The 26,301-nt window shown below is 55.7% G+C and overlaps 13 protein-coding genes across 13 annotated transcripts; 6 read left to right on the top strand and 7 right to left on the bottom strand.

The window, feature by feature from the left end:
* Window positions 1-130: 130 nt before the first annotated feature.
* ASPACDRAFT_1852401 (4'-phosphopantetheinyl transferase family protein) lies at window positions 131-1,400 on the bottom strand (the record flags this gene model as incomplete). The annotated part of the gene is made up of 1 exon (XM_020197245.1): window positions 131-1,400. One exon carries the CDS (start codon window positions 1,398-1,400, stop codon window positions 309-311), a length of 1,092 nt encoding a protein of 363 aa, XP_020059757.1. The 3' UTR covers window positions 131-308.
* A 430-nt stretch (window positions 1,401-1,830) lies between these two features.
* Window positions 1,831-2,966, top strand: ASPACDRAFT_111196 (pyridoxal 5'-phosphate synthase glutaminase subunit PdxT). The gene is made up of 2 exons (XM_020195523.1): window positions 1,831-2,132; window positions 2,198-2,966. Exons 1-2 carry the CDS (start codon window positions 1,879-1,881, stop codon window positions 2,754-2,756), a joined length of 813 nt encoding a protein of 270 aa, XP_020059756.1. The 5' UTR covers window positions 1,831-1,878; the 3' UTR covers window positions 2,757-2,966.
* Window positions 2,932-3,713, bottom strand: ASPACDRAFT_22306 (nuclear cap-binding protein subunit CBC2; the record flags this gene model as incomplete). The annotated part of the gene is made up of 5 exons (XM_020199107.1): window positions 2,932-3,064; window positions 3,121-3,312; window positions 3,367-3,411; window positions 3,475-3,569; window positions 3,648-3,713. 5 exons carry the CDS (start codon window positions 3,711-3,713, stop codon window positions 2,932-2,934), a joined length of 531 nt encoding a protein of 176 aa, XP_020059755.1.
* Window positions 3,714-4,054: 341 nt separating this feature from the next.
* Window positions 4,055-7,025, top strand: ASPACDRAFT_75025 (uncharacterized protein). Its single transcript, XM_020204350.1, has 4 exons — window positions 4,055-4,389; window positions 4,439-6,550; window positions 6,606-6,763; window positions 6,814-7,025. The coding sequence occupies exons 1-4, from the start codon at window positions 4,093-4,095 to the stop codon at window positions 6,869-6,871; spliced, it is 2,625 nt and encodes an 874-aa protein (XP_020059754.1). The 5' UTR covers window positions 4,055-4,092; the 3' UTR covers window positions 6,872-7,025.
* A 202-nt stretch (window positions 7,026-7,227) lies between these two features.
* Window positions 7,228-7,683, bottom strand: ASPACDRAFT_39031 (uncharacterized protein; the record flags this gene model as incomplete). Its single annotated transcript, XM_020200533.1, has 1 exon — window positions 7,228-7,683. The coding sequence occupies one exon, from the start codon at window positions 7,681-7,683 to the stop codon at window positions 7,228-7,230; it is 456 nt and encodes a 151-aa protein (XP_020059753.1).
* A 764-nt stretch (window positions 7,684-8,447) lies between these two features.
* ASPACDRAFT_56824 (uncharacterized protein) lies at window positions 8,448-9,389 on the bottom strand (the record flags this gene model as incomplete). The annotated part of the gene is made up of 1 exon (XM_020203176.1): window positions 8,448-9,389. One exon carries the CDS (start codon window positions 9,387-9,389, stop codon window positions 8,448-8,450), a length of 942 nt encoding a protein of 313 aa, XP_020059752.1.
* A 214-nt stretch (window positions 9,390-9,603) lies between these two features.
* Window positions 9,604-10,673, bottom strand: pin1 (peptidylprolyl isomerase ESS1). Its single transcript, XM_020204349.1, has 4 exons — window positions 10,595-10,673; window positions 10,103-10,500; window positions 9,937-10,053; window positions 9,604-9,885 (listed from the first exon to the last, which is right to left on the bottom strand). Exons 1-4 carry the CDS (start codon window positions 10,595-10,597, stop codon window positions 9,876-9,878), a joined length of 528 nt encoding a protein of 175 aa, XP_020059751.1. The 5' UTR covers window positions 10,598-10,673; the 3' UTR covers window positions 9,604-9,875.
* Window positions 10,674-11,099: 426 nt separating this feature from the next.
* Window positions 11,100-11,525, top strand: ASPACDRAFT_39028 (DNA-directed RNA polymerase II core subunit RPB9; the record flags this gene model as incomplete). Its single annotated transcript, XM_020200532.1, has 2 exons — window positions 11,100-11,179; window positions 11,237-11,525. 2 exons carry the CDS (start codon window positions 11,100-11,102, stop codon window positions 11,523-11,525), a joined length of 369 nt encoding a protein of 122 aa, XP_020059750.1.
* Window positions 11,526-12,010: 485 nt separating this feature from the next.
* On the bottom strand, window positions 12,011-12,606 carry ASPACDRAFT_49607 (mitochondrial 54S ribosomal protein uL14m; the record flags this gene model as incomplete). The annotated part of the gene is made up of 4 exons (XM_020202263.1): window positions 12,011-12,081; window positions 12,146-12,370; window positions 12,440-12,524; window positions 12,592-12,606. 4 exons carry the CDS (start codon window positions 12,604-12,606, stop codon window positions 12,011-12,013), a joined length of 396 nt encoding a protein of 131 aa, XP_020059749.1.
* Window positions 12,607-13,361: 755 nt separating this feature from the next.
* ASPACDRAFT_56821 (SET domain-containing protein) lies at window positions 13,362-15,271 on the top strand (the record flags this gene model as incomplete). The annotated part of the gene is made up of 2 exons (XM_020203175.1): window positions 13,362-13,472; window positions 13,535-15,271. 2 exons carry the CDS (start codon window positions 13,362-13,364, stop codon window positions 15,269-15,271), a joined length of 1,848 nt encoding a protein of 615 aa, XP_020059748.1.
* Window positions 15,272-15,957: 686 nt separating this feature from the next.
* ASPACDRAFT_49605 (putative carboxylesterase) lies at window positions 15,958-17,660 on the top strand (the record flags this gene model as incomplete). Its single annotated transcript, XM_020202262.1, has 2 exons — window positions 15,958-17,322; window positions 17,403-17,660. 2 exons carry the CDS (start codon window positions 15,958-15,960, stop codon window positions 17,658-17,660), a joined length of 1,623 nt encoding a protein of 540 aa, XP_020059747.1.
* A 576-nt stretch (window positions 17,661-18,236) lies between these two features.
* On the bottom strand, window positions 18,237-20,198 carry mrh4 (ATP-dependent RNA helicase MRH4; the record flags this gene model as incomplete). The annotated part of the gene is made up of 1 exon (XM_020202261.1): window positions 18,237-20,198. One exon carries the CDS (start codon window positions 20,196-20,198, stop codon window positions 18,237-18,239), a length of 1,962 nt encoding a protein of 653 aa, XP_020059746.1.
* A 1,654-nt stretch (window positions 20,199-21,852) lies between these two features.
* bud4 (putative GTP binding protein (Bud4)) lies at window positions 21,853-26,148 on the top strand (the record flags this gene model as incomplete). The annotated part of the gene is made up of 5 exons (XM_020199157.1): window positions 21,853-23,541; window positions 23,599-24,661; window positions 24,720-25,423; window positions 25,483-25,883; window positions 25,983-26,148. 5 exons carry the CDS (start codon window positions 21,853-21,855, stop codon window positions 26,146-26,148), a joined length of 4,023 nt encoding a protein of 1,340 aa, XP_020059745.1.
* Between the last annotated feature and the right edge of the window lie 153 nt (window positions 26,149-26,301).

The raw sequence follows: 26,301 nt of genomic DNA, 5'->3' as shown, positions 1-26,301 counted from the left end.
GGAGGAAAAGGGGGAAGAAGACTGGAGGATTGGCTGGCGGAGACAGAGGACGAGGATACTGCTCGCCCAAGGAGGGTAGAAGATCCCTAGATACCGAGTGGTATTCAAGAAGCTTTGTATCCATAGACTGAGACCATTTCCTTTCTAGAGTGTATATACAATCACGATTGCTACTTGGGATTCGGGGTGTCTGGTTTGTAGATTGTAGTGTGACCATTGCGCTCAGCTTTGCTCTGGGGTGGTTGAAAGAAGCCAGCCTTCACTCCACTCAGCTCCCACCATAAGGTCAAAATCGTGGACATCCGCAACTACTCCAAGAGACACCGACATCTCCCTTCAGCACACGGCCTGACATCCCGTTCGATATCAATCTCCCGCAACGCCTCCCAGGCATCTTGCTGCCCAGCTTCCGCACCGTGACTGCGCGCGCCAATCCCCGCCCCCCTCGCCGCGGTAGCTATCAAATAATCCTTCTCAAACGCCACAATCTCCACCCGCACATCCTCCACCGGCTTCTTGTGTAACGTCGTCCGCACCCCGGTATACGGCACCCCCACTTTTGTTTCCGGACGTACCGGCTCCGGCGCGACGACGGCCCCGAACTCCAACTCCCGTAGCCAGGGCGCCAGTAGCGCCTCCCCGGTCATCTTGATGTAGGCCTCCTTCAGGGCCCAGTACGCGTAGAAGATGCGGTAGCCGTACTCAAGCCCTGCTTCACCTGCAGCGGATTCCTGGGCGGCCTTGGTATTGTGGGCCGTGCCGTTTGACTGCGGAGGGCGGAGCGTCTTAATCAGCCGGATCTCCTCGGGCGAGAACACCTCGGTGAAGATGTCGACGTAGTTGCTGAAGGTGTCGCGGGGGTTGGTATTGTCTTTGTTTTTCCCGGTGGAAAGGGACGGCTGCCGCTCGTTCGTGCAGGTGATGTCGATCCCGACCTGCGGGACCTCGCCCTCGCCCTCGCCCTCGCCCTCGGCGGGTTCCGGGCAGATGGTCCCCGCCAGCGCGACGAGGGAGGCCTGGTGGCTGACGTTGAATTCGATGGTCGGGATTTTGCGGGAGGTGGTGAGGAGGGCGGCACTGGGGATGAAGCACGGGCGGCGGTGCGGGGCCGGCGTGCGCGACAGGGTGATCCGGTCCCAGGGGATGCGGCAGCTGCGGTGGATGAAGAGATACTTGAGGAGGTTGGAGGCTAGCGACATGTGCTTGTCTTTGAGGTGGTGGAAGCGGCGGATGGAGGCTTGGTCTTCCGGTTGCAGGGTGGTGATTAGTGGGAGGTTGGGGGTGGTTGGGTTGGCGGTTGTGTTCGTTGCGGTTAGTGGGCGGGTGTCGATGTACCATCTTGTCAGGATTGGGGGGTTTGGGTTCGGGTTCGGGTTCGGGGTTGTGCTTGGGTTGGTCATTGTGAATTGGGAGGTGGTGGTTGAGGGTTGAGGGTTGGAGGTTGCGTGTGGTGGTGGTTGTATAGATATAGGCTGAGGCTGTCGGAGCGGGGTGGATTCCAGGAGTAAACAGAGTTGCGATGGAGTTGGTCGGACGGATTGTCCCGCGCGCGAAGGAGCCGCTAAAGGTGCTGGATGTCTTCGGAGAAGGGCCTGAGTTGCTGAGCTCTATTCAAAGCTTGCCAGGGTTAAGAAACCTGGATAATACGAAAAAAGGATCGTGTCAGCTCAGCTCAATTCATGGATGGATTCAATCCTCACCTGCCTGATTGGGTATATCTTCCTGCGGGGAGGATCACGTGGTGATAAGCACGGTCCGAGGGATGATCCGATCCCAACGGGCGGAAGACATGGGGTTTCCCGCGGCGATCGGTCGATTGATTGAGTCAAAGTGGCGCTCGACTTTCTACTACCACCAATTCTACAACACAATCCAACAATGACCAACATCACCGTCGGAGTCCTTGCTTTGCAAGGCGCATTCTACGAACATGTGCAATTACTGAAACAGGCTGCGACCACTGCTTCGGCCACCGACAACGTTTCCAAGGCTCAATGGGAGTTCGTCGAAGTCCGCACCCCGCAGGAATTGGCCCGGTGCGATGCGCTCGTTCTGCCCGGGGGCGAAAGCACCACAATGTCCCTCGTCGCGGCACGGTCCAATCTTTTGGAGCCCCTGAGGGACTTCGTCAAGTACGTTACTAGACCTGACTCATTTTGACCCTCGACTAATATTTGCCTCCCTTTCGCCACGATAGAGTCTACCGCAAGCCAACTTGGGGAACCTGCGCCGGCCTGATCTTACTCGCTGAGTCGGCGAACCGAACGAAGAAAGGCGGCCAGGAATTGATCGGAGGACTGGATGTGCGTGTGAATAGAAACCACTTTGGCCGCCAAACAGAAAGCTTCCAGGCGCCACTGGATTTGCCCTTCTTGGGGCCCGATGAGCCTGCGTTCCCAGCCGTCTTCATTCGCGCCCCGGTTGTTGAGAAGCTTCTCCCACACCACGAGGGTATCCAAGTGGGTGAGGCTAAGCTAGATGACACCGTCGTGGCACCTTCTCGGCATGCGGACAGCGAGGCAGCCCTGGCCGCCATGGAGGACCATGTGCAGGTGCTGGCCACTCTGCCTGGGACAGCCGCCAAGATAGCCTGCGAGTCCGACCCAGAGAAGGAGACGGGTGACATCATTGCTGTCAAGCAAGGCAATGTCTTCGGGACCAGTTTCCACCCCGAGTTGACGGCGGATGCCAGAATCCACCTGTGGTGGTTGCGCCAGGTCGAAGAGTCGGTCCGGAAGAGAAACGAAAAGCACTGAGAGGATGCTTTGCATGAATGAAAATGCCATTGAGCATCGTTCTTGCCGCCGCATGGGGTATTGGGTACGAAAACTTCTTTGGACATGCCTTTCTTTACATCAAGCGATAGCGATAGAAAATAGATTGTACATAAACGCCGTATTTGCGCCAACCGGATGGAACCACTGTTGCTTTCTACCTACCTTTGCCGTACTCTTCTTCCTCGCGCCGTCGTTGGTCGTCTGCGTATGCCCGACCATAGCCACCGCGACCGGGGTCGTACTCTTCGCGGTATTCATCGCGAACCTGACCACCGGACTTTCCGCGACTGCCCAGATGTCAGTGCCATGCAAGAGGTTTTGATGATTGAACCTATGATCATACCCGTATTGTCGGCCCTCCTCGAAACCGGGATCCAAATCCGTGCGGATGATTCTCTCATCGAGCTTGGTGCCTCCAATATACTTCAAGCAGTCCAAAGCATCCTGGTGCGTGTAGTATTCGACGAAACAGAATCCGCAAGGGGTCTTGGTGAACCGATCGAGCCCCATAACAAGACGTTTGATCTCTCCGCACCTAAAACTCGGTCAATGTCTGGTACGTGGTCGGCAGGGAGAGTGCGAGGCTGACTTTGCGAAAAGCTCATGGATCTGTTCTTCCGTTGTGTAGAAGGAACTGTAGCAGTCAGCACTGATTAATGGCGGGTCTGTCGAGGTATTCCAGCTTTGAAGCACGTACAGGTTGCCGACATAAAGGGTCGTGGCATTCTTCAGATTGTCGGTGGGCTCTTCCTGCTTCTCGGATTCGTCGTGACTGTACTTGCGTCTCTTGTTCTATACAGGTTGCGAATGGGTTAACGATCGTGTCGTGTCCATTGCCTTGAACTGTTAATGGTTAGGGTGAAGCTATACCTTTCCCACATAGTAGGCACTGGGACGGTCCAGTCTCTCCACGGTGTGGTGCGATAACGTGCTCATTGTGTCGGAATGCGCCCACTGGAATACCCAAGAAAGTCCCGGTTGCAGTAAGAGAGAGTGGGAGATAAAATAGCACGTGGATGAGGGAAAAGGAAGACGGAGAAGGGGAAGTTTGGGGACGAGAAGCCGAGCTTCAACTGATGGAATGGGAAACTCTTGGCGCGCGTCTGCGGTGGATTTTTGCCCGGCCGCTGCTGGAGCTGGTAAGTTAACTTACAGTGTTGCTGCTCCTCCCGCCCTACGCTATTGTCCCGCAACTTGGAATCTTCCCCTTCCCCATCTTTTTGTCACTTCCTCTCTCTTCTCTCACTATCACTTCTCCTGGCGGCATGGGTCTATAATTTACATCTTAATCGTGTGATCGAAACATCTTCAGACCATGCCCAAAGTCATCAGCTACACTCCGCCCTGGCTCTCGCGCCCTTCGCCTGGTGCGTCGATTTTCTCAAGCGCAGGGACCAAACACCCCGAAAACCTCCAGCCAGCTCAAGATCAGCAGTATGCGGGGCCCAAGCGCATTCAGGCCAAGAGAGGGAATGAACTTTTCACCGTGGTGAATAACCAGATCCGCTGGTCCGATCTCACCAGGGTCAAGGACGAATGGCAGCATCAAAGACGCCTGAAGAATGGAAGTTCGGAAACACGACCTGAGCATGAGAAGAGTGTGCATTACAAGGTAATACGGCCCAACGAGTGCAAAGTGGGCAATAGCTGATAGCGCGCAGGTCTTGTTAACCCCGGTTCACGAAAATATCCGTCAACTTGTTCCGTCTCCCAACGGCGCGTTCTTAGCTATCGTAGCCGACCACACCGTGTTCATCGCTGTCCTTCCAGACCCGTCGCATTTGGCTGGCACCGACACCCTTCCAATCCGCGTCAAGACCTACCAGCTCGGACCGACCACGCACGTTATCCCCGAGTCTCCTGTTGTTTCCGCACTATGGCATCCATTGGGGGTACACAGCAACCTGGCGGGCTGTCTAGTAACAATCACCGCAGATGCTGCCGTCCGGGTGTGGGAGATCGATCGCAATAATCATTGGTCTTTTGATCGACCGACGCTGGCGGTGGACCTGCGGAAGTTGATTGATGGAACGTCATGCGATGAGGATTTCGCGCCCTTGGGGTTCGGAAGAAACAAGGGTTTCTCGGCGGACTACATCGATATGGAAGTAGCCTCTGCTGCCTTTGGTGGCATCGGCGTTGCCAAGGAAGATGCCTGGGCTCCCATGACCCTTTGGGTTGCGATGCGGCCGGGCGATCTGTACGCTTTGTGTCCTTTGCTCCCCACCAAGTGGAGAGCGCCTCTGACGACTGTCCCGGCACTCACTACAGCTATTCTTCCAAAGCTCGCGAGTTTGCAGGAGGATCCTGCGGAGTTCGAAGATGAACTTGCGGCTTGCCGTCAACAGTATGACTGGCTCACCGAGATTGACACCCAGGAGCCGCTGCTCACTGATGTTGAGTCCGACTACGAAGTCCGTACACGCCCTGCAACCCCCAGCGCTATCCCGAGACTGCAAGGTCCCTTCCGTCTGGACACCGGTGATGAGATTGACGACCTTGACCTATGCGATATCCTTGTAGTCGCTGCCAGGGCTGACATCGACGCTCTCATGACGGGTGAGGAGGTTGACCTGGCGCTGGAAGACGACGGGGAGGACAAATTGTCGGCTACCGTGATTTGCTTGTCGAGTGGAAGTGGCAGGATCTATGTCTGCCTGGAGCTTGATGGCGTTGAAGGGCAGTGGCTCCCCAAGAGCCGGCAAAATGTTTTCCGCACACCAGTATCCGACCCATGCGACCTACTCTTGGTGGAATCGTTGGATACCGTGAAGGCACAGGCGGACCACTGGCCGACATTCACCAAGGACGTCTATTCCCGCTACAACTTCTTTGTCACTACGGCGACCAATGTGACTTTCTTTTCCCTTGGCTCCTGGGTGCAAAGATTGGAAGCCGAACTGCAGTCGGAAGACACCAGTGGAAGTGCGTTCCGCCTGCAAGTTCTGTGTGAAGGGACCGCGTCTCTGCGAGAGCAGCTCATTGAAGTGGACGATAACGTTGGGGAGGACAAGGACCATTCCGCCCACCTGCCAGCGTCTTTGGTATACTACGACTACGACCTGGGGTATCTGCTTCTGACGTCCCGCGGCTCTGTTCCTTATGCCGCGATCCTGGACGCGCCGGAGGTCTCCTTACCTTCGATTGGCGAGTTGCAGATCTTCGACTCGCAAGATGGACCTCGGTCGCCTGTACTCCCGCCTCGCCGCCCTCCCTACCAAGTGCCACCCATCTTCTATTCGGAATCACCCCTGGGTTCCTTTGTGGAGAAACATGTTCCGCATCGCCAGCGCCAAGCCCTCAAGGAGCAAGTTCGCTTGTCGCCTGCGACCCTTGATCTAGTTGCTGCCGCCCATCGGATTCTGTCCGCGCATACGAACGCGCTGGAGAGAGCTGCTTCGGATCTGTTCCGCCGATGCGAACGTCTGCAGGGGGAGATGCGAGACCAACTGAAGCAATTGGCTGATGTTGCGGATAGGGTGCGGGGTGTTTCCAGTGAGCTTGGTGAGGACGGCAAGCGGATTGAAGGATCGCGGACCGGAGAGGCCCTTGATAAGAGACTTCAGGCCGCGAAGGACAGACAGACCGAGCTTGTGCAGCGATATGAGGCTCTTCGGAATAAGCTCATGAAATCTGGTGGAAGACCTTTGAGCGACAAAGAAAAGGCATGGTTCCAGGAGGTGAAGAGACTCAGTGATTCATTCGGCGAAGCGACAGAGGACTCGCAACCGGGCCAGGAAAGTCGTCAAGCCATTGCTCAGCGCCTCGAAACGGTAAGTGCTTCCTCCAAATATCAGGTCTACCCCGAGCTAACTAAATCCTTTGCAGGCCAAGGAACTTGCACGCGATATGCTTGCCGAAGCGAAGACGGTTGCTGCTAGACTTCCCGCTGTCGACGCCAGCAGCCCAGCTTCAGCGCAACCGACGATCCCATACCGACTTCAACGGACGAAAGTTGGGGAAGCGATGAGAATGGTGGAACGAGAGTGAGTTTCTAACTAGGGTTCTAAGACATGACATACTGATACAGTTACAGGTCTGCGATCATCGACTCGATCACGTCCCGGTTGGAACGACTCAACACCACTATCTGATTGCGGTTGTTAGATGAAAACTTGGAGACTCAATCCTTGCTCTATACCTACTTCTTGATACTCGAGGATTTGCGAATTCACACAAAGACATTCAATTTGTTTATTATATCATGAAACGGGGGCATTTCGCACCCCGCACAAACGTAGCAGAACCCAGACCTCCCCTGACCCAAAGTTGCCGAGCTTAGTGCGTCGACTTCACCTACACTAGCACAAGACGCGCTGCTCCGACCTCAACGACCCAAGCAACGAACATCCCAGAACATCCAGCAAAGCCATCTCAGCAACCGCCCCATTCGACGAAGCCAGATTTCCCCCCCCCACATGGAAGGCACCGTAAGACCTGTTATCACTACTTAGTCAACATGATCATCCTCAAATCCATCCGCCGAAGGCGGCGGCGGCGGGCCATTTCCACTGCTGCCATGCTGCCCACCTCCCCGCCGACAACCCCTCGACTTCACCCAGTCCGCATAGTCATACATGATCAGCCGGTTCCGCTCCCACACCCCGGAGGTGTAGGGCATGGTGCCCGGCCCCGTCCTGTTCAGGTTCTCGTACCCATCGGCATCGGCATCGGCATCGACATCGGCATCGGACTCCGACACCGCCCCGTCCGAGTAGACCTCTACGGGCTCCTCCTCGAGTCGCGCGCACTTGGCGCAGGGCTCGTCGATGCTGCCGGTGTGTTCTACGACTAACCCTGGGCATTTTTCGGTGTCGGTGTCGGGGTTAGTGGCTTCTGTGCACCGGTGCGTGGACTCGTCGAGGACGCAGCCGCATCTGTAGGTGCGGATTGTGGAGGTGCACATTTTGCCTCTTTTGCTTCTGACGGGATTCGGGTTGGGGGCTTGGTTGGGTGTGTGTGTGTGTGGTGGTTAGTGGGGAGAGGGGGGGTTGAGGTGAGGTGTGACTATTTGGGTGGGTTGAGGTTCTGCTGGTGTGTTGTGGTGGTTGGGGTGGGATTTATATCGTTTATGAGGGGGTATGAGGGTTGGGGTGGTAGGGGGGGATAGACAATGGGGTTTGTTCCGGGGTCTTTGTTGAAGAGGTGTCAGTGCCATTTGAGGTGAGGTTGGAGGTGGTGGTCTTTGTTCGAGGGTCGTGAATGGGTTGAGGCTTGGGGTTGGTGATGGGGGTCGAACTATGAGATTGTCGAGATTCTCCGGTTGTTTTGGAACAGGTAGTTAGGGTTGGTGGTTCACGTGAGGGGTTTGGAGGTCGGGGGTTCGGGGGTGGGAGATGGTGGTGGTGATTTGACCTAGATTTTTACATATAGGCAGGAGAGGATATTGATATTAAGTATTATTATGGGAGTTTAAGGTTGTTTTGGTTATTGTTTGAGGTTGAAGTTGGTGGATGGTGGATGGTGTTGTGTTTGGGTTGTGTTCGGCCACTGTATGTTCACGTGCTCTTTCCATGCTCTTTCCCTTGTAAGTTGTCATGAACTCAACCACTATCACTTCTTTCTGTTCGATCTTCTTAGATAACATCCCAGCTAGTATTTCGAATACCTCATCTCACCTCTTTTCCTCGCCTTGTTCTCAATGATCTCAGCCCACCAGCCCTGAATCCCTTAACGCCCACAATTCAAATCATATCCCCCAAACCCCCGCTCCTCCCAAACAACCTCCTCCTCCCCCTCCTCCACCGCCCCCCTCACAGCCTCATACACCTCCCCAATAACGACCTCGAACGCCGGCATCCGCAGCAACGGAATCCGACTCTCCCACCGCATCATCTCCCGCAGAAACACCGTCCCCCACCACCACTCCAGCTGCCGGCAGTCGAGTTCCCGCATCTCGCGCGCTTTCTCAGTGTCCTTGTCCCCGTCCCTGCCACCTTCCCCCTGCCCAGCTTCCCCCCCTTGATTTCTGCCTGTACCGCTACCGCTCCTGAGAAGCACGATCGACCGCTCCACCGCCCCCACCGCCTCCCGATACCGCCGATAGTACGTCGTCAGGTACATGTCCAGCAGCGCCGTGTACCGCGCCGCGTACGCCGCAAACGCCGCCCGGTCGACGTGGAACCGCACCGCGGACCGCGGGATCTTGGCCGACGGCGCCAGCGTCGGGTTGCCCGGGATGTAGTCGCGGCGCCAGTTGAAGAGGCGGTCGATGGATTGGGCGTGCGTTATTAGGAGAACGGGGTTGTGTCCTGATTTTGGTTGCGGGTTGGGATCGGGGTCGGAGTCTGGGTTGGGGTCTGGTGTTGTTGCTGCTGCGGATGCTGTAGCTGGGGTTGGTTCCGCTGCTGGTGTTGTGGGGTTGGTGGAGGGATCGGTGCTGGAGCTGGTAAAAGCACCAGGGCACAGGGATTTGTAGCGAGCAGCGAAGCAGAGTTCCACATGGCGTTGGACGCGTAGGCTGCTGTAGGCGAGTAGGTAGCAGCGGTCGATGAGTTCGCGGGTGGTCGGCGGCAGGATGGTCAACACCCAGGGCGGGGGGTGCAGGGCCTGGTGGTCCCAGTTTATGCAGCCGGGCGGTGGGTTCAGCGTGCAGGGGGAGAGATAGGACATTTTGGTATGGGTTGTGTTGCTTGGTTCTGTGGGTGATGATTGGGTTGATGTTGACGGTTGGTTGGTTTCTGGATGAGGTGAGTGAGGTGGGTTGAAATGGTTGCGTGGAGATGGTTTATGGTGAGAGTGAGGATAGATGGAGGGGGATGAGATGGAGGAAGATGGAGACAGAGAGGTGGAGAGGAAGAGAGAGTTTAGTCTCTGGAAATGTGTTCAGCTTCATGGCCCGTTCGGTTCAAGTGAATTATTCACAAGTGTGGTGTGTTACTGGAAGTAATGGGAGAGCAGAAACCCTTGCCATAGGCAGCACAAGCCCTGTTTTTCTCAAACCGTATTTCCTCCATGGCCTCTATCAACTTCACCCGGATGTTGTGTTACTGATTAGAATCAACACTTAATGCAATCGTCACTATGATTCTGAAGCGGCATCTGATGTTATAAGCGAGGTATATATTCTTCCAACTATAAGAGCTAAACCCCAAGCCTTTACTGGACACTAGACACATCGTTAGTACACACCAACTACACAGCAACACACGAAGCATACCGTTCGATCAGATGAACGCCAGACGCGGTCTCAACAATACCGCTGACCTGTCCCGGCTGCAGCGCGAAGGCAGCGTCTTCGAACTCCTTCTGCATCTCCCCGCGTCCAAAGAATCCCCTAGAAACACATTAGCCCTGAGTCACACATCTCAAGAAAGTTCACATACAGATCACCCCGCTTGCGGGCGCTGCTGCAGTCCGACTCTGACATGGCGATGTCGCCCAAGGTAGCTTCGCCCGATTGGATGCGCTGCTCATGGCCGCGGAGGATCTCAATAGCCTCCTCTTTCGACCGAGTGATCTCGGCCTCCCGCCAGCTGCTGGGTCGTCGGCTATCCCGGTGCTTCACCAGGAGGTGGCTGCAACGGATCTTTCCCTCACCCTGGCCGATCCCGTGTCCTGCAGGCCCGCTGTGATAGTCGGCCATGTATAGCTTGAGCTTCTCGGTGTTCGTGTCGGCGGGGGGTTCCCATCGGGACTCCTTGGTGCTCGGATTGAAGTAGTAAGGGAGGTTCTTGGAGTTGGAGTGGCGAACCTCCCACCCTGCTGGAAGACCTGTTTCTACCTGTAGTGGAAGATGGGGTGTTAGCAGTAAGCTTGGGAAACAATGACTGCAGAGGGTATAAATGGGTTGAGAGGAATGTGGACGGTGTGAATACCATTATGAATGTAGTGAAGGTTTGTGTGTTTTGTCTCTAAGAGAGGTTTATGGTTCTTTATGATGTCTGATGTGCTGACAAAAAGAGGCTGAGAAGAAAAGCGGGGATAACTGAAATGTGTATAGCTTTGTTCTTTCTGCAGGTCCGACTGCGGGACAAACTGCGGGGGAAACTTGGGAAGACACCGAGAGGGACCCCCCCAGGCAAATGGTGCAAACAGCCCAAACAGCCCAAACAGCACAAACCGTGCCACCGACCTCTCCACATGGCTGGCCACCTTACCGCTGCTGTTGCTTCCGCTCCGCCTCTTTCTTCTGACTTCCATCTCCCACTCATCTCTTATCTTTCCATACCTCAGCCCTCATCCCGTCTATTCAGCCACTGCTTCATTCTTTCACTCACAGCGCTTTACTTGCACTTCCGTTAAGACCACGAGAACGTCTCACTCCTTCTATCTTCCCCCAAAAACACTACCGTCACTCACCGTCTTATCCATACGCCGAAAATGTCTGCAAGCCCAGCCTCCTCCGCTGGCGGCGAAACCAAGAGCGCCGACCAGATTCACTTTCGCTTCTGTCGCGAATGGTAAGCGCACCTCCTTTCATCTACCCCACTTGACTTAATGCTGATGAGAATGTCTAGCTCCAACTTGCTGTACCCCAAGGAAGACCGCGTCAACAACCGCTTGATGTTCACATGCCGAACTTGCCATGTCGGCGAGCCCGCCACCTCCTACTGCGTCTACCAAAACAAACTCAACACCCAAGTCGGCGACACTGCTGGTGTCACCACAGATGTGGGATCTGATCCTACGGTTTGTCTCCCGGGTTTCTGTGATCACTGCGGGGAAGAAATTGCCTGCTTTGTCTGCGAGTCATCGTCGGAGGAGTCATGGTCGGAAGAGGACTATGATGACTTCATGATGAACTGAGACCGGACTTGGTTCCCGTTCAAGGGCCACTTTCACATTACCTTGGGATTCTGTGGCTAACCCCCACCTTTTTCTTGATATTAGCTTCCCCGGTCCAACAAGCTCTGCCCGAGCTGCGGTGAAGCCGAAGCAGTCTTCTTCCAGTCGCAACAGCGATCTGCGGAAACCGGAATGGTGAGGCCTTTCTGCCTGCAAACTCCCCATCTCGAACATGCTGCTGACGTTTTGTTTGCCTTTTCTCTTCTCAGAAACTTTACTATGTCTGCTGCGCGTGCGGCAATGTCTTCATGTAATCTTGGAGTTTTGTGTCTATTTCTGACGACCTGATACCCGATGTTGGTCTCTTTTCTTGCTATTTGCTGTGGAGTTATGGCGATGCCTGGGAAAAAAACGTTGCGAAGATCTTAATAGAAAGAGATGCAAACCGTTTATTGGTACAAGCTATTCAAAGTGAAACAGAACAATTCGCTTTCGGGAGGTATAATTTATACATGCATGGGCGCCAATGACAAAATCTTCGACCACTGTCTTCCTCGTAATTCCGTAGCCACGACGCCTGTAGGGTGTGTTAGTCTTGAGCCGTGTTGTTTAAAGAGGTTTGTTGATGGTGCCGGACTGACCGTTCATTCTGGTTCCGATGGGCTCGCCAGCCTTGTTGATCAGGACACAGGCATTGTCATCGAAGCGGACGATCGAACCATCGGGGCGCTGCATTTCCTTTCTGGCGCGAACGACGACGGCGTGACGAATATCACCACGACGGACCTTGTTCGCGATACCGGAATTTCCTGTCGAGTCGGAGCCGAAGCTACGCTGCTTCTGAACGACCACGACGATGCGGTCGCCTAGAATTGGAAAAAGAATCCCTTGTTAGCGATATTTTCCAGGACAGGTAGTAGGTCGTAGAGACATACCAACGGTGGCGGGGCGCTTCTTCTTCAAGACCTGGACACACTCGACCACGGCGGCGCCCGAGTTGTCGATGCAGTTCAGCATCGTCTGCTTACCCGCGTCAGCAACCCGATCTCGGGGTCAGAACTGCCCAGAGAATTTTTTTTTCAAATACCTTTAGTTGAATCATTGTGACTGTAATGCCCTGAACTGGGGGGGAACAGTAGTTCGATGGGGGTGGTCAATCGGGTTTGGCTGGACTGCCCGAAAGATTTCCCAGCCGCAGCAGCAGCAGCAAAGTCCCGGGCCGGCAGGTTTCGCCGATGACCGACCCCGGACTAGATTCACTAACTTACTGTACTGTACTGTGCCTGCACCACAGGCGCTGAATGCTGACTGAAAGACTGACTACCGTAGACTAGACTAGACTAGACTAGACTAGTTACTTCAAAGTTAGCCATAGTCTTACTAGTCATACATACTAAGTAGCTTATGGACATCCGCTCATCGCATGGGCAACCAGCGCCGTAATCTGTGTGTTCCTCCCAATTTACTCACTCACTCACTCACTTAACTCACCATCACACATCTTTCCACTCCACCACCATAATCACAATCCACCCCCCCGGCTCTTCTTACATGCGCGCTAACCTTCAGTCTAGCCCTGCTCGTTTCCTTTGTTCATCATGTCAATTTTCTTGGATTTCCTGTCCTTCACTCTTTAGTCTTTCCCCCCCTAATTATTAACCTTCTCATCCAATTGGCGCTTCCCCGTACCGAATCCATTTACTGTGATTCTTCTCCGACTTTCCGCCGCTTCCCCTTGACGCATTGACGCACTCTTTCGGATTCCACCTTCGACGTCCCTTTCCTTGGACTCGAGCACCATTACTTTTTTTTTTTTTTTTTTTTTACTATGGGATTTTTTCTCCCTCGCAGAACATCATGCCGTCTTCGAAGGCGAGATCGAGTCCTTCCGCTGAGCGTCGCGACCGTCTGACTTTGGCAAGGCTGGCAAGTTACGATGATGTCGCAACCGATGCGCTCGTTGATCGTGTACGTCTACTGACCGGGGATGGCTGCGCCTGCACTGCTTGTTGACTGAAGTACGTTTTTAGGCCCACTTCTGGACGAATACTCGAAAGAACCGGACGAAATACATTCCTTTACGGCGGGTCAAGGATGATGAGATCGCGAACATCCTGCTCCACGATGTGATCGTGAAGAAGGATGTGCCAACCGCCGAGCGGAAATTTTTGGCCATGGACGGACTGAAGCGGTTCATGGCGAAGCTGCCAAACGACCGCGAAAAGGAGTGGTTCACCCGACACTTACGCAAATACATCCAGATGTATCTGCCGGATTCGCCCTTCGAGGTCACCACGACGAATCGCTACCTGATCACCGAGCATGAGGCGGCCATCTGCGCCCGTAAGTTCATCAAGCAAGGTGAGGAGATCAAGTACCTCAGCGGCACCTTGGTGCCCATGACCCGGGAGGAGGAGCAGGACTTGGATTTGAAGAGGAAGGATTTTAGCATCGTGATGTCGAGCCGGAGGAAGACCCCGTCGTTCTTTCTGGGCCCGGCGCGCTTCGCCAACCACGACTGTAATGCTAATGGTCGGTTGGTGACGAGGGGCATGGAGGGGATGCAGGTTGTCGCGATCCGGGACATTTACATCGGCGAGGAGATTACGGTCTCGTACGGCGAAGACTACTTTGGCATTGACAACTGCGAGTGCCTGTGCTTGACGTGTGAACGTGCCGTGCGGAATGGGTGGGCGCCTTCCGAGCCCAGCGACGAGCCTGCCTGTGCGGACACTGGCCTTCTAACCCCTCAGAAACGCAAATATGCCCCCGATACCGAATCCGAACGCTCGCCATCCTGCACCCCTCGCAAACGCACAAAATTCACCCGACAGAGTTCGAAGCTGCGATCGGAGCTGTTGCTTTCCGACGCCCCCGCATCCCCCGAGTCCGCGACAGGTCTGTCGTCCACGAACGCCGGTTCCTCAGCACCTAATACCAGGAGCCGGAAAGCTGAACTCAAAAGCGAGGCTCTCAACGAGGTCTGCATCCAGAGTCCCAGCGCCACTGACTGCACGTCGCCTAGCTCGCTTGCCGGGGACGAATCTCACCACTCAGCGTCCACTGTTGCAACGTCCATTGGTGAATTTTCCGTCCAGATCAAAATCGAGGAGTCCACCGAGGCCTCGGTTCGAGATACGGTACTGATTGGCAAAGATGAGCTTGCCACCCCCGGTGCAAGTCACCCCGATGGAGAAAGGCACCTCGCGTCTCGTGAACATGATGCCCTATCAGATTTATCCGAGTCCTTGGAGCTAGACGAGAAGCTTGGAACTGTGGTCGAGAAACTAAACAAGGCGCGGAAGCGAGGTGTCGTTCCTTCGGTCGAGGTTGAGTCACAGCGGGCTCGAGTCCCCGGAGACTATACCAAGACCCCAAGGTTGCTCGCACAGGTTTACGATCGGTGGGTAGACTGCCGCACTTGTACTGCTTGGTTCGTCCAGCAAGATTCCTACCTGACCAGACGTGAATGTCGTCGATGCGAACGGCATTCGATGCTATATGGCTTCCAGTGGCCCAAAACTGACAAGGAGGGTCCCAACGACGACGAAGAACGGGTCATGGACCATCGGGTCATCCACCGATTCCTTTCCCCCGAAGAAGAAGCCCGTGTCTCTCGCAAGGATCGCGGTGTCAGTTTTGGCGTGACTCCGACTCCGGAACTGTCGGAGCCACGCACGGAGACAGACGAGAGCGAGGCGTGCGATGAGCGTCGCAGCACGCGAGCCAGCAGGCAGCGGACCCGAGCAATGCGGATGACCTATTAACGATGGCGATGTTTGAATAATAATTGGTTTGGGCGATTTTTGGGCACGGCGTTTGAGATCAACTGGAGCCATTCCCAGTGGAACCCAGGCGTTGGATGATGACGAGCATGAGCGGTTTGACACCTTTGACAGCTTTTGGCGGCTATTACCTATGGACATATTCGATACTTTTGATTTATTCCCTTTCTTCTGGATTTCCTTTCTTTACCTCTGGACCGGAGGGGCTCCACTGTACAGTGCTGGTCGGCGTTCCGCTTCTGATCTTAGTTGTATGCTTACAAGGCCTATCGCAACACCCAGACCATCTTGGATTGGAATCGATGATCTTTGTCTGCAGTTCGCCGGATATTCCCCCGGAGCGTCTTCGAATCATGCGTGTCTGCCTTCTCCTCCTTGCTTCCCCGCCAAACTCCTGCGACTCCGCATTTTCGCCATGACTGCATCGTGAGGGAGAATTCAATCGCACCAATGGTAGACAAGAAGTGCCACGCTTCCCCGGTTTTTCATGGCATCTGACGAAGGATTTCTTTAATTGTTCCTGCACCGCATATGCAGGTCAATACAACTTCGGTCTCTTTCTACCCGATCAACGGTCGCTCATCATGGCCAAGATGTACTTAAAAGCCTCCTCTTTCTCCGACTGCCAAGATGCCCGCTGTACGACCGTGTGACCAAAGCATGCCAACATGATTATGCGATCAATATCCCGCGGGGTCTTGTGCCTCCTAGCTCTGTTCGTGTCTGCGATCAACGCCTACGAGGCGCCTCTGGTGACTCTCGACTATGGAGTCTTCCAAGGCAGTTATGATGCGACTTATAACCTTTCCTATTTCCGGAAAATCCCATTTGCAGCACCCCCCACAGGCGAAAATCGGTTTCGAGCTCCCCAACCCCCACTGAGCATTACAAATGGCACCTATGACAGTAATCAGGCCTTCGATATGTGCCCTCAGCGCACCGTCAATGGCTCGGAGGACTGTCTATACCTCGGACTCTACTCTCGGCCTTGGGAGGTCTCCTCTGCGAATCGACCTGTGCTGGTTGTCTTCTACGGCGGCGCCTTCATCCAAGGTAGCGCATCCTTTACCCTGCCCCCGAGCGCCTATCCAACTCTCAACGTCACCACCCTCAACGACTATATCGTGATCTATCCCAACTACCGCACGAATGCCTTTGGATTCCTCCCGGGCCAAGCGATCAAAGACTCATCCACCTCCGACCTCAACCCGGGCCTGCTGGACCAACAGTATGTCCTCAAATGGGTCCAAACGAACATCCACCACTTCGGCGGGAACCCCAACAACGTGACGATCTGGGGCCAGTCGGCCGGCGCGGGGTCCGTCGTCGCGCAGGTCCTGGCGAACGGCCGCGGCAAGCAGCCCAAGCTCTTCAGCAAAGCCCTCGCCAGCTCGCCCTTCTGGCCCAAGACCTACGCCTATAACGCGCCGCAAGCCGAAGCCATCTACTCCCAGCTGGTGAATCTGACCGGCTGCGGCAATTCCACAGTGAAAGACTCCCTACACTGCCTCAAGGCCGTCGACGTGCAGACCATCCGCGACGCCAGCCTCGTCATCGACGCCAGCCACACCTACACCACCAGCTCCTACACCTGGGCGCCCGTCATCGACGGCGAGTTCCTGATCGACACCCTCACCGAGGCCACCGCGCGCAGCGCCCTCCCCACGGACTTCATCTGGGGCATGTACAACTCCCACGAGGGCGAGAACTTCGTCCCCGCCGGCCTGGGCTCTACCACCACCACATCCACGGGCTTCAACTCCTCGCTCGCCAGCTTCCAGTCCTGGCTCTCCGGGTTTGTCCCCGGTCTGACCTCCCACGAGATCAGCCTCCTCGAATCCCAATATTACCCGCCGGTAGGCAGCACCGAGACGATCGACGACTATAACACGACCCTCGTCCGCGCCGGCCTGATCTACCGAGACTTGGTCCTCGCCTGCCCGGCCTACTGGGTCGCCTCCGCCGCAGGGACCAACGGGTACCTCGGGGAGTATACCATTTCGCCCGCCAAGCACGGCAGTGACACCGAGTGGGTGAGTTTTTTTTTTTTTTTTTCGCTTCCTCGTTCCCTCACAACCTAGATCCTAGTTTTCTAATTCATTTGTGGGGATAGTGGAACCAAGTAAACGCCGTCCAACAATCCGACCCCCTTATCTACGACGGCTACGCCGGCGCCTTCGCCAGCTTCTTCCAGACGGGGAACCCCAACGCGCATAAATTGACGAATGCGTCGCAACCCGGCGTCCCGCTGCTCCGCACTACGGGCCAGGAGTTTGTGGTGGAGGTGGACGGGTTCGAGAATGTGAGGTTGGTCGAGTTGCCGAGACGGTGTGCGTTTTGGAGGGTGGTTGCGGGGAGGGTTCCTGTTTAGTCGCCTTGGGTATGCGTATACAGTTCCTGTTTGGGAGGAGGGGGAAGGAAAGGTGATGTGCGGGCTTCGGTTGTGTGGGAGTAAAGTGATGTGTGTTTCTCTGTGGTGGGTGGATTCGATAGGTGTAGGTTGTGGAATGGGTATGGGTACGGTCATGGGTCATTCACGGTGGTGAGTGGGTTAGTACGCGAGTGAAGTGCGTGAAAGAGGTTCTATTTTGATGGCTGGGTGAGACGACACGAGTACACAGTACAGAGGACAGTGTTGAGTAGAAATCTATGAGAAAACTATACATACAGGGTTATAATACATATCCTAAACCCCGATCTCCAATCCCCCGGTTGCAAAGAAAAAAATAATGCAGGTCTAGTAGTGTATGATATCAATGAAACGTTTCCATGCCGAGAGATATTAATTGCCTGCGTCCCATTTTTTGCTTTTGAGAGTCCACCCTTTTGAGAAATAAAGAAACGCCGGAGTAGTCGTAAGGTACAGAGTTATCGGAGGGAGTTGATGGAAGAGAGATTATACAGTTTTTGAGAAGGGTCAAGTCGAGGGTTGCAAGATGCAGGCGGCCTAGATCAAGGCCTGGCCGCGGAACATGGCCTCGCGGACCTCCTTGACGACATCCTTGCGGTCGTTCTTGCCGACCAGGACGACGGCGCGGCCGCGCTTGCCCATGCGGCCGAGGCGGCCCAGCCGGTGGATGAAGTCGATGGTGGTGCGGGGCACGTCGTACAGCACCACGGTCTTGACGGCGAGGGTGTCGACGCCGCGCGAGGCGATGTCCGTCGACACCAGGACCTGGACGTTCTCGAGGCGCTTCTCGGGCGGCGGGCCGGCGTACGGGTCGCCGCCGGCGTTGACGAAGGGGATGGAGCGGTCCTCGCGGCGGCGCTTCTTCTCGGTCTCCATCGCCTCCAGGACCTGGGCGGCGGTCATGGGCGGCGCCCAGTCGGTGAAGGGGGCCAGGATCTCGCGCTCCTTGCGGTCGGTGACGTCGCGGGTGAAGGCCTTGGCGTCGATGCCCTTGCTCTTCAGGAACTGCGCGACCTCGGTGGCGTCCTCGCGGCGGTTGACGAACACCAGGATGCGCTTGTCCTGCGAGCGGGCCTGGCCGGGCCCCAGGTCGTCGCCGCCGGAGTCGCCGGCCTTGCCGATGGACCAGATGATGTCGGCGCAGGCGAGCGGGCGGTTGCCGTTGTAGGGGGGTTTCTGGACGTCGATCACGCCCAGCTGGACGCGGCGCGGGATGGCGTGCAAACTCGGGGTGGTCAGGCGCTTGATGTCGGGCCAACGCTTGCGCAGGGTGGCGTCCATGCCGCGCGGGATGGTGGCGGAGCAGAGGACGAGCTTGTGGAGGGAGGGGGTGGCCTTGCTGATGATCTCGTTGAGGATGGGCGAGAAGGACTTGTCCATGAGACTGTCGGCCTCGTCGAGCACCATGTAGTTGACGCGGCTCAGCACGTACGGCTCCTTCTCCGCGATCGAGGCCAGCAGGTGCGGCGTCGTCACGATGATGTCGACCCCCTTCTCGTTGAACAGGCCGTTCTTGATCCGCCGCGGCGTCAGGTTGGAGGCCAGCACCGCGGACCGGAACTTGACCGTGTGCGAGAAGGCCTTGAGCTTGTCGCCCACCTGGAAGGCCAGCTCGGAGGTCGGCACCAGGATCACCATGCGCGGCCGGGCCGCGTTCGACAGCGGGGGCTCCTCGGGCGCGATGTCGAACGCCCGGTTCTTCGTTTTCAGCTCCCGCTCCTTTTCGCGCTGCTTGGCCTCCTCCTCTTTCTTCTCGTGGGCCGCCTCCGCCGCCTCCAGGCGCTTGAAGTTGTCCAGCAGCGGGATCAGGTATGCCAGGGTCTTGCCGGAACCGGTCTCCGCGGCCAGGAGGTACTGTTCGTATTTGGGGTCGCTGCTCGGCGGCGCGCCCAGTGGCGGGAGCGGGTCCTTGAGGAGTTCGGGGATCGCAACCCGCTGGATCGGGGTGGGCATGAGATCCGTCAGCCCGGGGAGCGCCTGGGAGGAGATCGAGTGGTGGACGACCGACATGAGCGGGAAATGATCGAAGCTGGTGATCTCGGCGATTCTCTCCTTGACCTTGGTGCGCTGGGCGTAGGACACCGGCGCCAATGCGGTCTGCATCTTCAATGCCTTGTATAGAGGGCTCTCAGGTTTGCTACCCTTGTCCTTACCACCATCCTTCCTGGGATCTCTGTCTCCCCGGCTGTTCCCCCGGCTGTCCCTCGTCTGGAAACGGGAGGATAGCTCCTCAGGCACCTGGGTGATGTTTGTGCCGCCCCAGGGTCCCTTTCTCTCCCGCGACGCGCGAGGAGCTAGTGAGGTTCGAGACACGTCCGAGGACAGGGCATGGCGACTCTTCTTTCCGCGTCGTTCTGGTCTCCGTCCGATACCGCGGATGGCCTGCCATCCGGTGAAGGGCGAGAGGGTGGAGGAAATGGAGGGTATGGTGGTTCGGGTTTGACAGAGCAGACATACTCTGGGCCGGAGTGGCAGAGATGAACGGCCAAGACGATTCATCCTGAGGGAGGAGAGGGAGGGAGGAAGGGAGGAATTTGAGTAGACGCAGGAAAGAGGGAGGAGATGAAGAGAAAGGGAGAAAGAGAGAGGGAAAGGGGAAAGGTGGAGAGCACGAGTCGGTCGAATTGACCCGAAGCTGCAAGAATGAGGATGGAGAACTGCAGCGGAGCAAGGTAACTGAGTGAGTGAGTGAGTGAGTGGCGGAGAAGATTCAGCAGGCTCCAACCGAATCGGGAAGGCGCTTGGACCAGGTCAGTTGATCCGAGCGCTAGGACTGAATTGAGACTAGGGCGATCGTGACAGGTTGTGCCCCAGGCCGCCAGGCTGCCAGGCACCCAACTACGTAGTTGTTTTTCCCCCGACCGCTCGTGGGCCTGCCAACTGGGCTGTGGCTGCTTTTACCCGGTCGAGTCCCTCAGCTGAAACTGAAACCCCACTCTTTCCACCTCCCATCAAGGCAAACCAAGGCTCAAGGCTTTATTGTGGAGTTGCCATAGAAACTGCCGTCACTGAACCAGACGTCGACATCCCCTCCTCCCCTGCAGTCACTGCAGTTTACGCAGTCACTGCAGTCACTGCTTCCGCTTTTCCACTCTTTGCCCGTCCAACTTTCCAAGATCTCGAGTTGAGTTGAGTTGAGTTGAGTTGAGTTGATTTGAGTATTGATCAACCCAGCCCCCGTCAATCAATCAGTCAATCAGTCAATCAATCGATCGGGATCTTGACTGCTGCCCCGTGCCTACCTTACCTACTTATTATTTATCGGGCAAAACACGTTCCTCTTCTTCTCGGTTTCGTTGTGTTTTGATTTTCTCTCTTCTTCTTTCTTCTTGCTTCTACTTTCTATTTTCTACTTTCTACTTTCTACTTTCATCCCAGCGAGCAACCAAAGTATTCACTGCCTTTCTTTCTGTCTTCCTCTCGTTGGTTCGTTTGGTGGATTGGCCTGTGTTCTTCTTTCTCTTATCGCATCCCATCAGCCTTGGCTTGTTGATTGTTGTTAAGTTACAGGTTACAGGTTACAGGTTACATTTTACAGTATACTTCTTACTACTTCCTTCGTTTGATCGCGAATCGCGACAAGACACTTGACGAATTGGCTGCATTGGGTGACGCAATCTTATTCTTCATTTCCTCCATTACCACCATTTCCCCATGTGCTGTGCAAACGCCTTTTTGAAGTAATCGCGACGCCATCGTTCTCCCTTCATTCCTGGATTTGCTGGCCGTTTCTTCTTGTCTTCGGCTTATCAGCGCGTCTCTCTCTGTGTGTGTGGGTGCTTCTCCTCCCCCCCCGGTCCCCGTCCCCGTCCCCAATCGTAGGCCGCTCCAGTTCTGAGCGCGTTCTTCATCCCGCAAGGGATGAAACCTCGTTGCAGCGACCTTGCATTGCTAGGTGGTGTTGCATGGACAGTTGCTGATTCAGCTGCCAGCGTTGTTTTTCCCTCCCGGCGCCTCGTTCCTGCTGCATTCCATATCTACGCCTCTGATTGTGGGTTTCCACCAAGATGACCAGCAATCCCGGGCAAAGTCCGCTATCAGAAGTGAGCCCAATGGCTCAACGCAGAAACTCCCCCAGCTGGAACCAAACCACTAAGGTGCGTGGCTCCCGCGAGTCGGTGATGGGCGCGCTGGGCTGACCAACCAACTGCAGATGGTGAAAACACACGATGCGTCGCCCTATGAGGCACCAGCGTCACCGCGTCTTTTCTGGCAGGGTCGCGAATCAGCATCTCCCTTCCATAGAAGCTCAGAGAACCAGAACCTCTATGATCCTGATGCCTCAACATATACTCCCTCCAAGCGCCCGTCTTTGGAAAACCTGAAGCGCGCCTCCAGGGTCAAGAATAACAACATGTTCCGCGACCACAATGCAGAGTATGACCCCACGCAAGTCTATGTTCCACAGCGGCCGTTGGCCCTCAATCGGTCATCCCAGAGGCAAGCGCAGAACGCACCACCAGCACAGCAGCCCGACCCCCAGGACACCAACCCGGTCGGCCCGCGGCCCCCTTCCCCGAGCAAGGACCAGGTTGCCCCGGCAAAATCCTCGCTGTCTCGGGCTAGTCGATTCGGTGGTAAGGACGCTGCTTTCGACCCCGAGAACGAGATCTGGTCGGACATCGACGGTAGTCGACATGCTAAAAGCGTGACATTCGATGCGGCTCCTCCTCAGGTGAACGAATATGAGATGACAACTCCGGATCCATCCTCCGTTGCCTCCGACTCCCGCGAAGGTAGCTATGACTCCGAGGAAAATGAGAACGATATCAGCTTCGATCGGGAATCCTCGCTCGAGCGCGACGACAGCTTCGACGCATCCCTGGAAGACCTCGAGAAAACACCAGTGGTGCTGCCGGAGGACTGGCGCTATATGAGCCCTGAATCTGCGAATGACGAACTGGTCGAAGAGGGGGAGGGCCAGTTCACCGAGGATGACGAAGACCATAGCCCCATCCCCCGCCCGTCCTCCCAGCAAGAGCATCCCGTGCAGCATGCCCGGGTGGAGTCACTGGATTCAAATGTTGATCGCCGTCCCCTTCCTCCTCTCCCTCCCACTAACCGGCCTCAATTCCCTCAGCGTGGATCGCCGGGAAAGATGACGGCCGCTTTTGAGCTTGGAAGTGGGAACCAGCGCGTTCTGCCTTCTCCACCAGCCCCCGCATCTTACAGCAAATCCGACATCACGGAACGGAATCACGGCCATATGTCCCTGGAAGAGAGGCTGCGTCTGATGATGATTGAGAAGAAGGAGCCGATAACTGAGGAAATCGAACTGGATGGCCCGGAGACACCCAAGGCTCTTCCCGAGGAGCCACAGGAGCAGACTGCAGTCAAGGAGGCCCCTGCCACTCAGGAAACAGATACTGCAGCGGAGGACGACGCAGATGTTTACACCCCTCCGCGCATCTCGAGGGATTCGATTCTCCGAGATCTGCGTAAGAGCGAGAGCTTCCTGGATGACTCCTTTGAAGATGCTTCTCAGGCGGAGTCTAGCCCCAACCATTACTTCGATTATGACCCGGACGTCCCAATTCCTTCCATGGAGCACGATCATGATGATAGCCACGACTATGACGACGACGATGACGATGAGACCAGCAGTGTGATCATCAAGCCCGAAGAGCATGATGATTCTCTTTATGACATTCCAGAATACTATGAGAACGTAAACTCGGAGCAGTCCTCTTCGCAAAGCTTAAAGGATAAGGTGGATGATGACGAAAGTCGTTACTCCAGCCAACCTCCGGAAGAGGTGTCCGTGCTGGAGGAGGATGACTCGCACGACTTTGATGACCGGCAATCCACACCACTTGCTACCGTGCAGACACAAGAGACGCCGGTCAATGTTACTGTTGATGCCCCAGCTGATGAGACGGCTAATGAGCTGATTGATGAGTCAGTCGATGAATCACTTGATGAGTCGCAAGTATCTACCATCAGCGAGGAAAGGTCTGCTGATAAGATGGCCGCCATGCGGGAGTCACTCCAGCGCCCATCGACGCCGGATAGCCAGAATCAATTATCGGAGCCTTCTACCCCTGATTCTGTCGTTCGACACCCTGTGGCTGACGAGCAGAGCGATCGCGAGGTCTCGCCAGACGAGAGTGTTCCGGAACCGATTGCCACAGTCAAAGCACCAGGAACTCGCCTCAAGACGCGTCCCTCACTGACCCCAGCCGATATGGAACAGATGGCAGCCACTCGCCGGAAGGTTAGCGGACAGGTGCCACCGCCAATGCCATACCTTACAAAACAGGAATCCAACGAATCCCAGGCGTCAGCACCCGGTGATGCCGTGCCGTCACTACCTCCACCCGTGCAGGAGAATCAAAGACAGAGTAGTCTTGTAAAGCTGGACATTCCGTTCAGCATCCAGGAAGAAGAGAGTCTTGGATTTGGATTGGACAAAGAATTCGATAGGGTCATTGAATCTCAAAAGGTGGCGTTTGAACATTCCCTCTCCCAGCTGCGTCTCCACGGCCAGGAAGCACCCAAGCATGGACCAGCCCCCCCGTTCTTGAGTTCGAGACAGCGGACTAATGACAATTGCCCCAAACAGAGAGGTTATCTTATGCGGCACAATACCAAGGTTATCATTGCGAGCAGCAGCACGGAGGACGACACTGTGCCGACTCCAGGAGAAGATCCGGCTGAATCTCGAGCCACACGCGCTGCGCCCACGCCGCGTAAGGCCAGCCAGCAGACTTGGACCACTGTACCCTGGAACGGTCAAACTCGTCGGGCGAGTATGAGAACGGCCAGCGGAGTCGTTCGAAAGAAGGCTACGTCAGGCCCGGTACCGCCGCTCCCAGGCCAGCAAAGCAGCGTCCAGGAGCCGGCAACCATGATCGAGGAGGCGGAGCCTGCTCTCAATGGCGCTCTCGAGGAGGGTGAAGAGCGAGGCCGTCTCTTCGTCAAGGTTGTTGGGATGAAATACCTCGATCTGCCTCTGCCACGAGGTAAGTATTGAAGCTTGCGATTAGTTTTGTGGTTCATTCGCCGCTAACCAGACTGTAGGTGAGAGATCGTACTTTGCCCTTACTTTGGACAACGGCCTGCATTGCGTCACCACCTCTTGGTTGGAACTAGGCAAGACAGCGCCCATTGGCCAGGAATTCGAGCTCATTGTCCAACAGGACCTTGAGTTCCAGTTGACCTTGCAAATGAAGGTGGATGAGGACAAGTTCCGAGTGCAGGAGCCTGCCCCTACTGCCTCGCCTAGTCGCCCCAAGACTTCCACATTTAGCCGTGTGTTTGCTTCTCCGCGCAAGCGCAAGGAGCTCGAGATGAAGCAGCAACTTGCCACCCAGCAAAACAAAGCCAAAGATATCAACGCTCCTGTGTGGGAACGATTGAGGACTTTGGTCGCCAGAGATGGCAGCTTTGCGCGCGCATATGTTTCTCTTAGTGATCACGAGAAACACGCCTATGGTCGGCCTTACAATGTTGATATTGCGTGCTTCAATGAATGGGCGGTTGAAGAGCAGCCAAGCAGTGTCAAGAGCAAGAAGAGTACGACGAGTACGACTTCTCAGCGAAGACCTCCTTACAAGATTGGTAAGCTGGAGCTCCAGCTGTTGTTTGTCCCCAAGCCCAAGGGTGCCAAGGAGGAGGATATGCCCAAGAGCATGAACGCCTGCATCCGGGAAATGCGTGAGGCGGAGAGTGTCTCTGCTCGTAGTTTCGAGGGATTTCTGTCACAGCAGGGTGGCGACTGCCCGGTAAGTTCCCTTTGAGACGCACCAGGTGTGGCTTTTGCTGATGTCGATGGCATGTATAGTACTGGCGTCGTCGCTTCTTCAAGCTTCAGGGATCCAAATTGACCGCCTACCACGAGACCACCCGTCAACCACGTGCCACGATCAACCTTTCGAAGGCAGTCAAGTTGATTGATGACCGATCTTCGCTGATGCAGAAAGAGACCACCACCCGGGGTGGTGGCCGTCGAAAATCTGCGTTTGCTGAGGAAGAGGAAGGTTACATGTTCGTGGAGGAAGGCTTCCGTATTCGCTTCGGCAACGGCGAAGTGATTGATTTCTACGCTGACAGTGCGGTCGACAAGGACGGATGGATGAAGGTCCTGGCCGATGCGGTGGGCAAAGGATCTTCGGGAAGCAGCCAGGCTAAGCTCTGGACCGAGATGGTCCTTAAGCGGGAGCGGAGTATGAAAGCGAAACGGGAGTCCACCACCGCTGCCGCCCCTGCTGCTTCCGCTCCTGCTGCCCCTACTGCTCCTGCTCCTGCTCCTCCTGCTCCTTCTGCTGCCGGACATCGTCTCAGCCAAATTCCTCCTCCGCCTCCTGCCAAACCCACCTCGTCCATTCCGATGCCAACGGCGCCGGCGCCGACCTCGGCTTCCAAACCTCGACACAAGCACACCCAATCTCAGCCGGACGTTCGCGGTGCGGATGCTCGACGACAGAAGACCCGGTCCTTGATGTTCTAGACGCGTGCGTGAGTGAGTGAGTGGTAGGAGCAGTGCGAGTTGCGCTGCTCAGCTTGTACGTTCTGCATTTTTGTTGTGTATTCTTGCGATCTGTCCCATTCAAATCTGCTTGTTTATTCATTGTCGTTCTTGTGCTTATCTTCCTGGTGTCGG

The sequence above is a fragment of the Aspergillus aculeatus genome (assembly GCF_001890905.1).
Source record: "Aspergillus aculeatus ATCC 16872 unplaced genomic scaffold ASPACscaffold_2, whole genome shotgun sequence".
In the NCBI taxonomy this organism is placed as follows: domain Eukaryota; kingdom Fungi; phylum Ascomycota; class Eurotiomycetes; order Eurotiales; family Aspergillaceae; genus Aspergillus; species Aspergillus aculeatus.
Note: the sequence above shows the minus strand (reverse complement) of the source record. Positions and strands in the feature narration are given on the sequence as shown.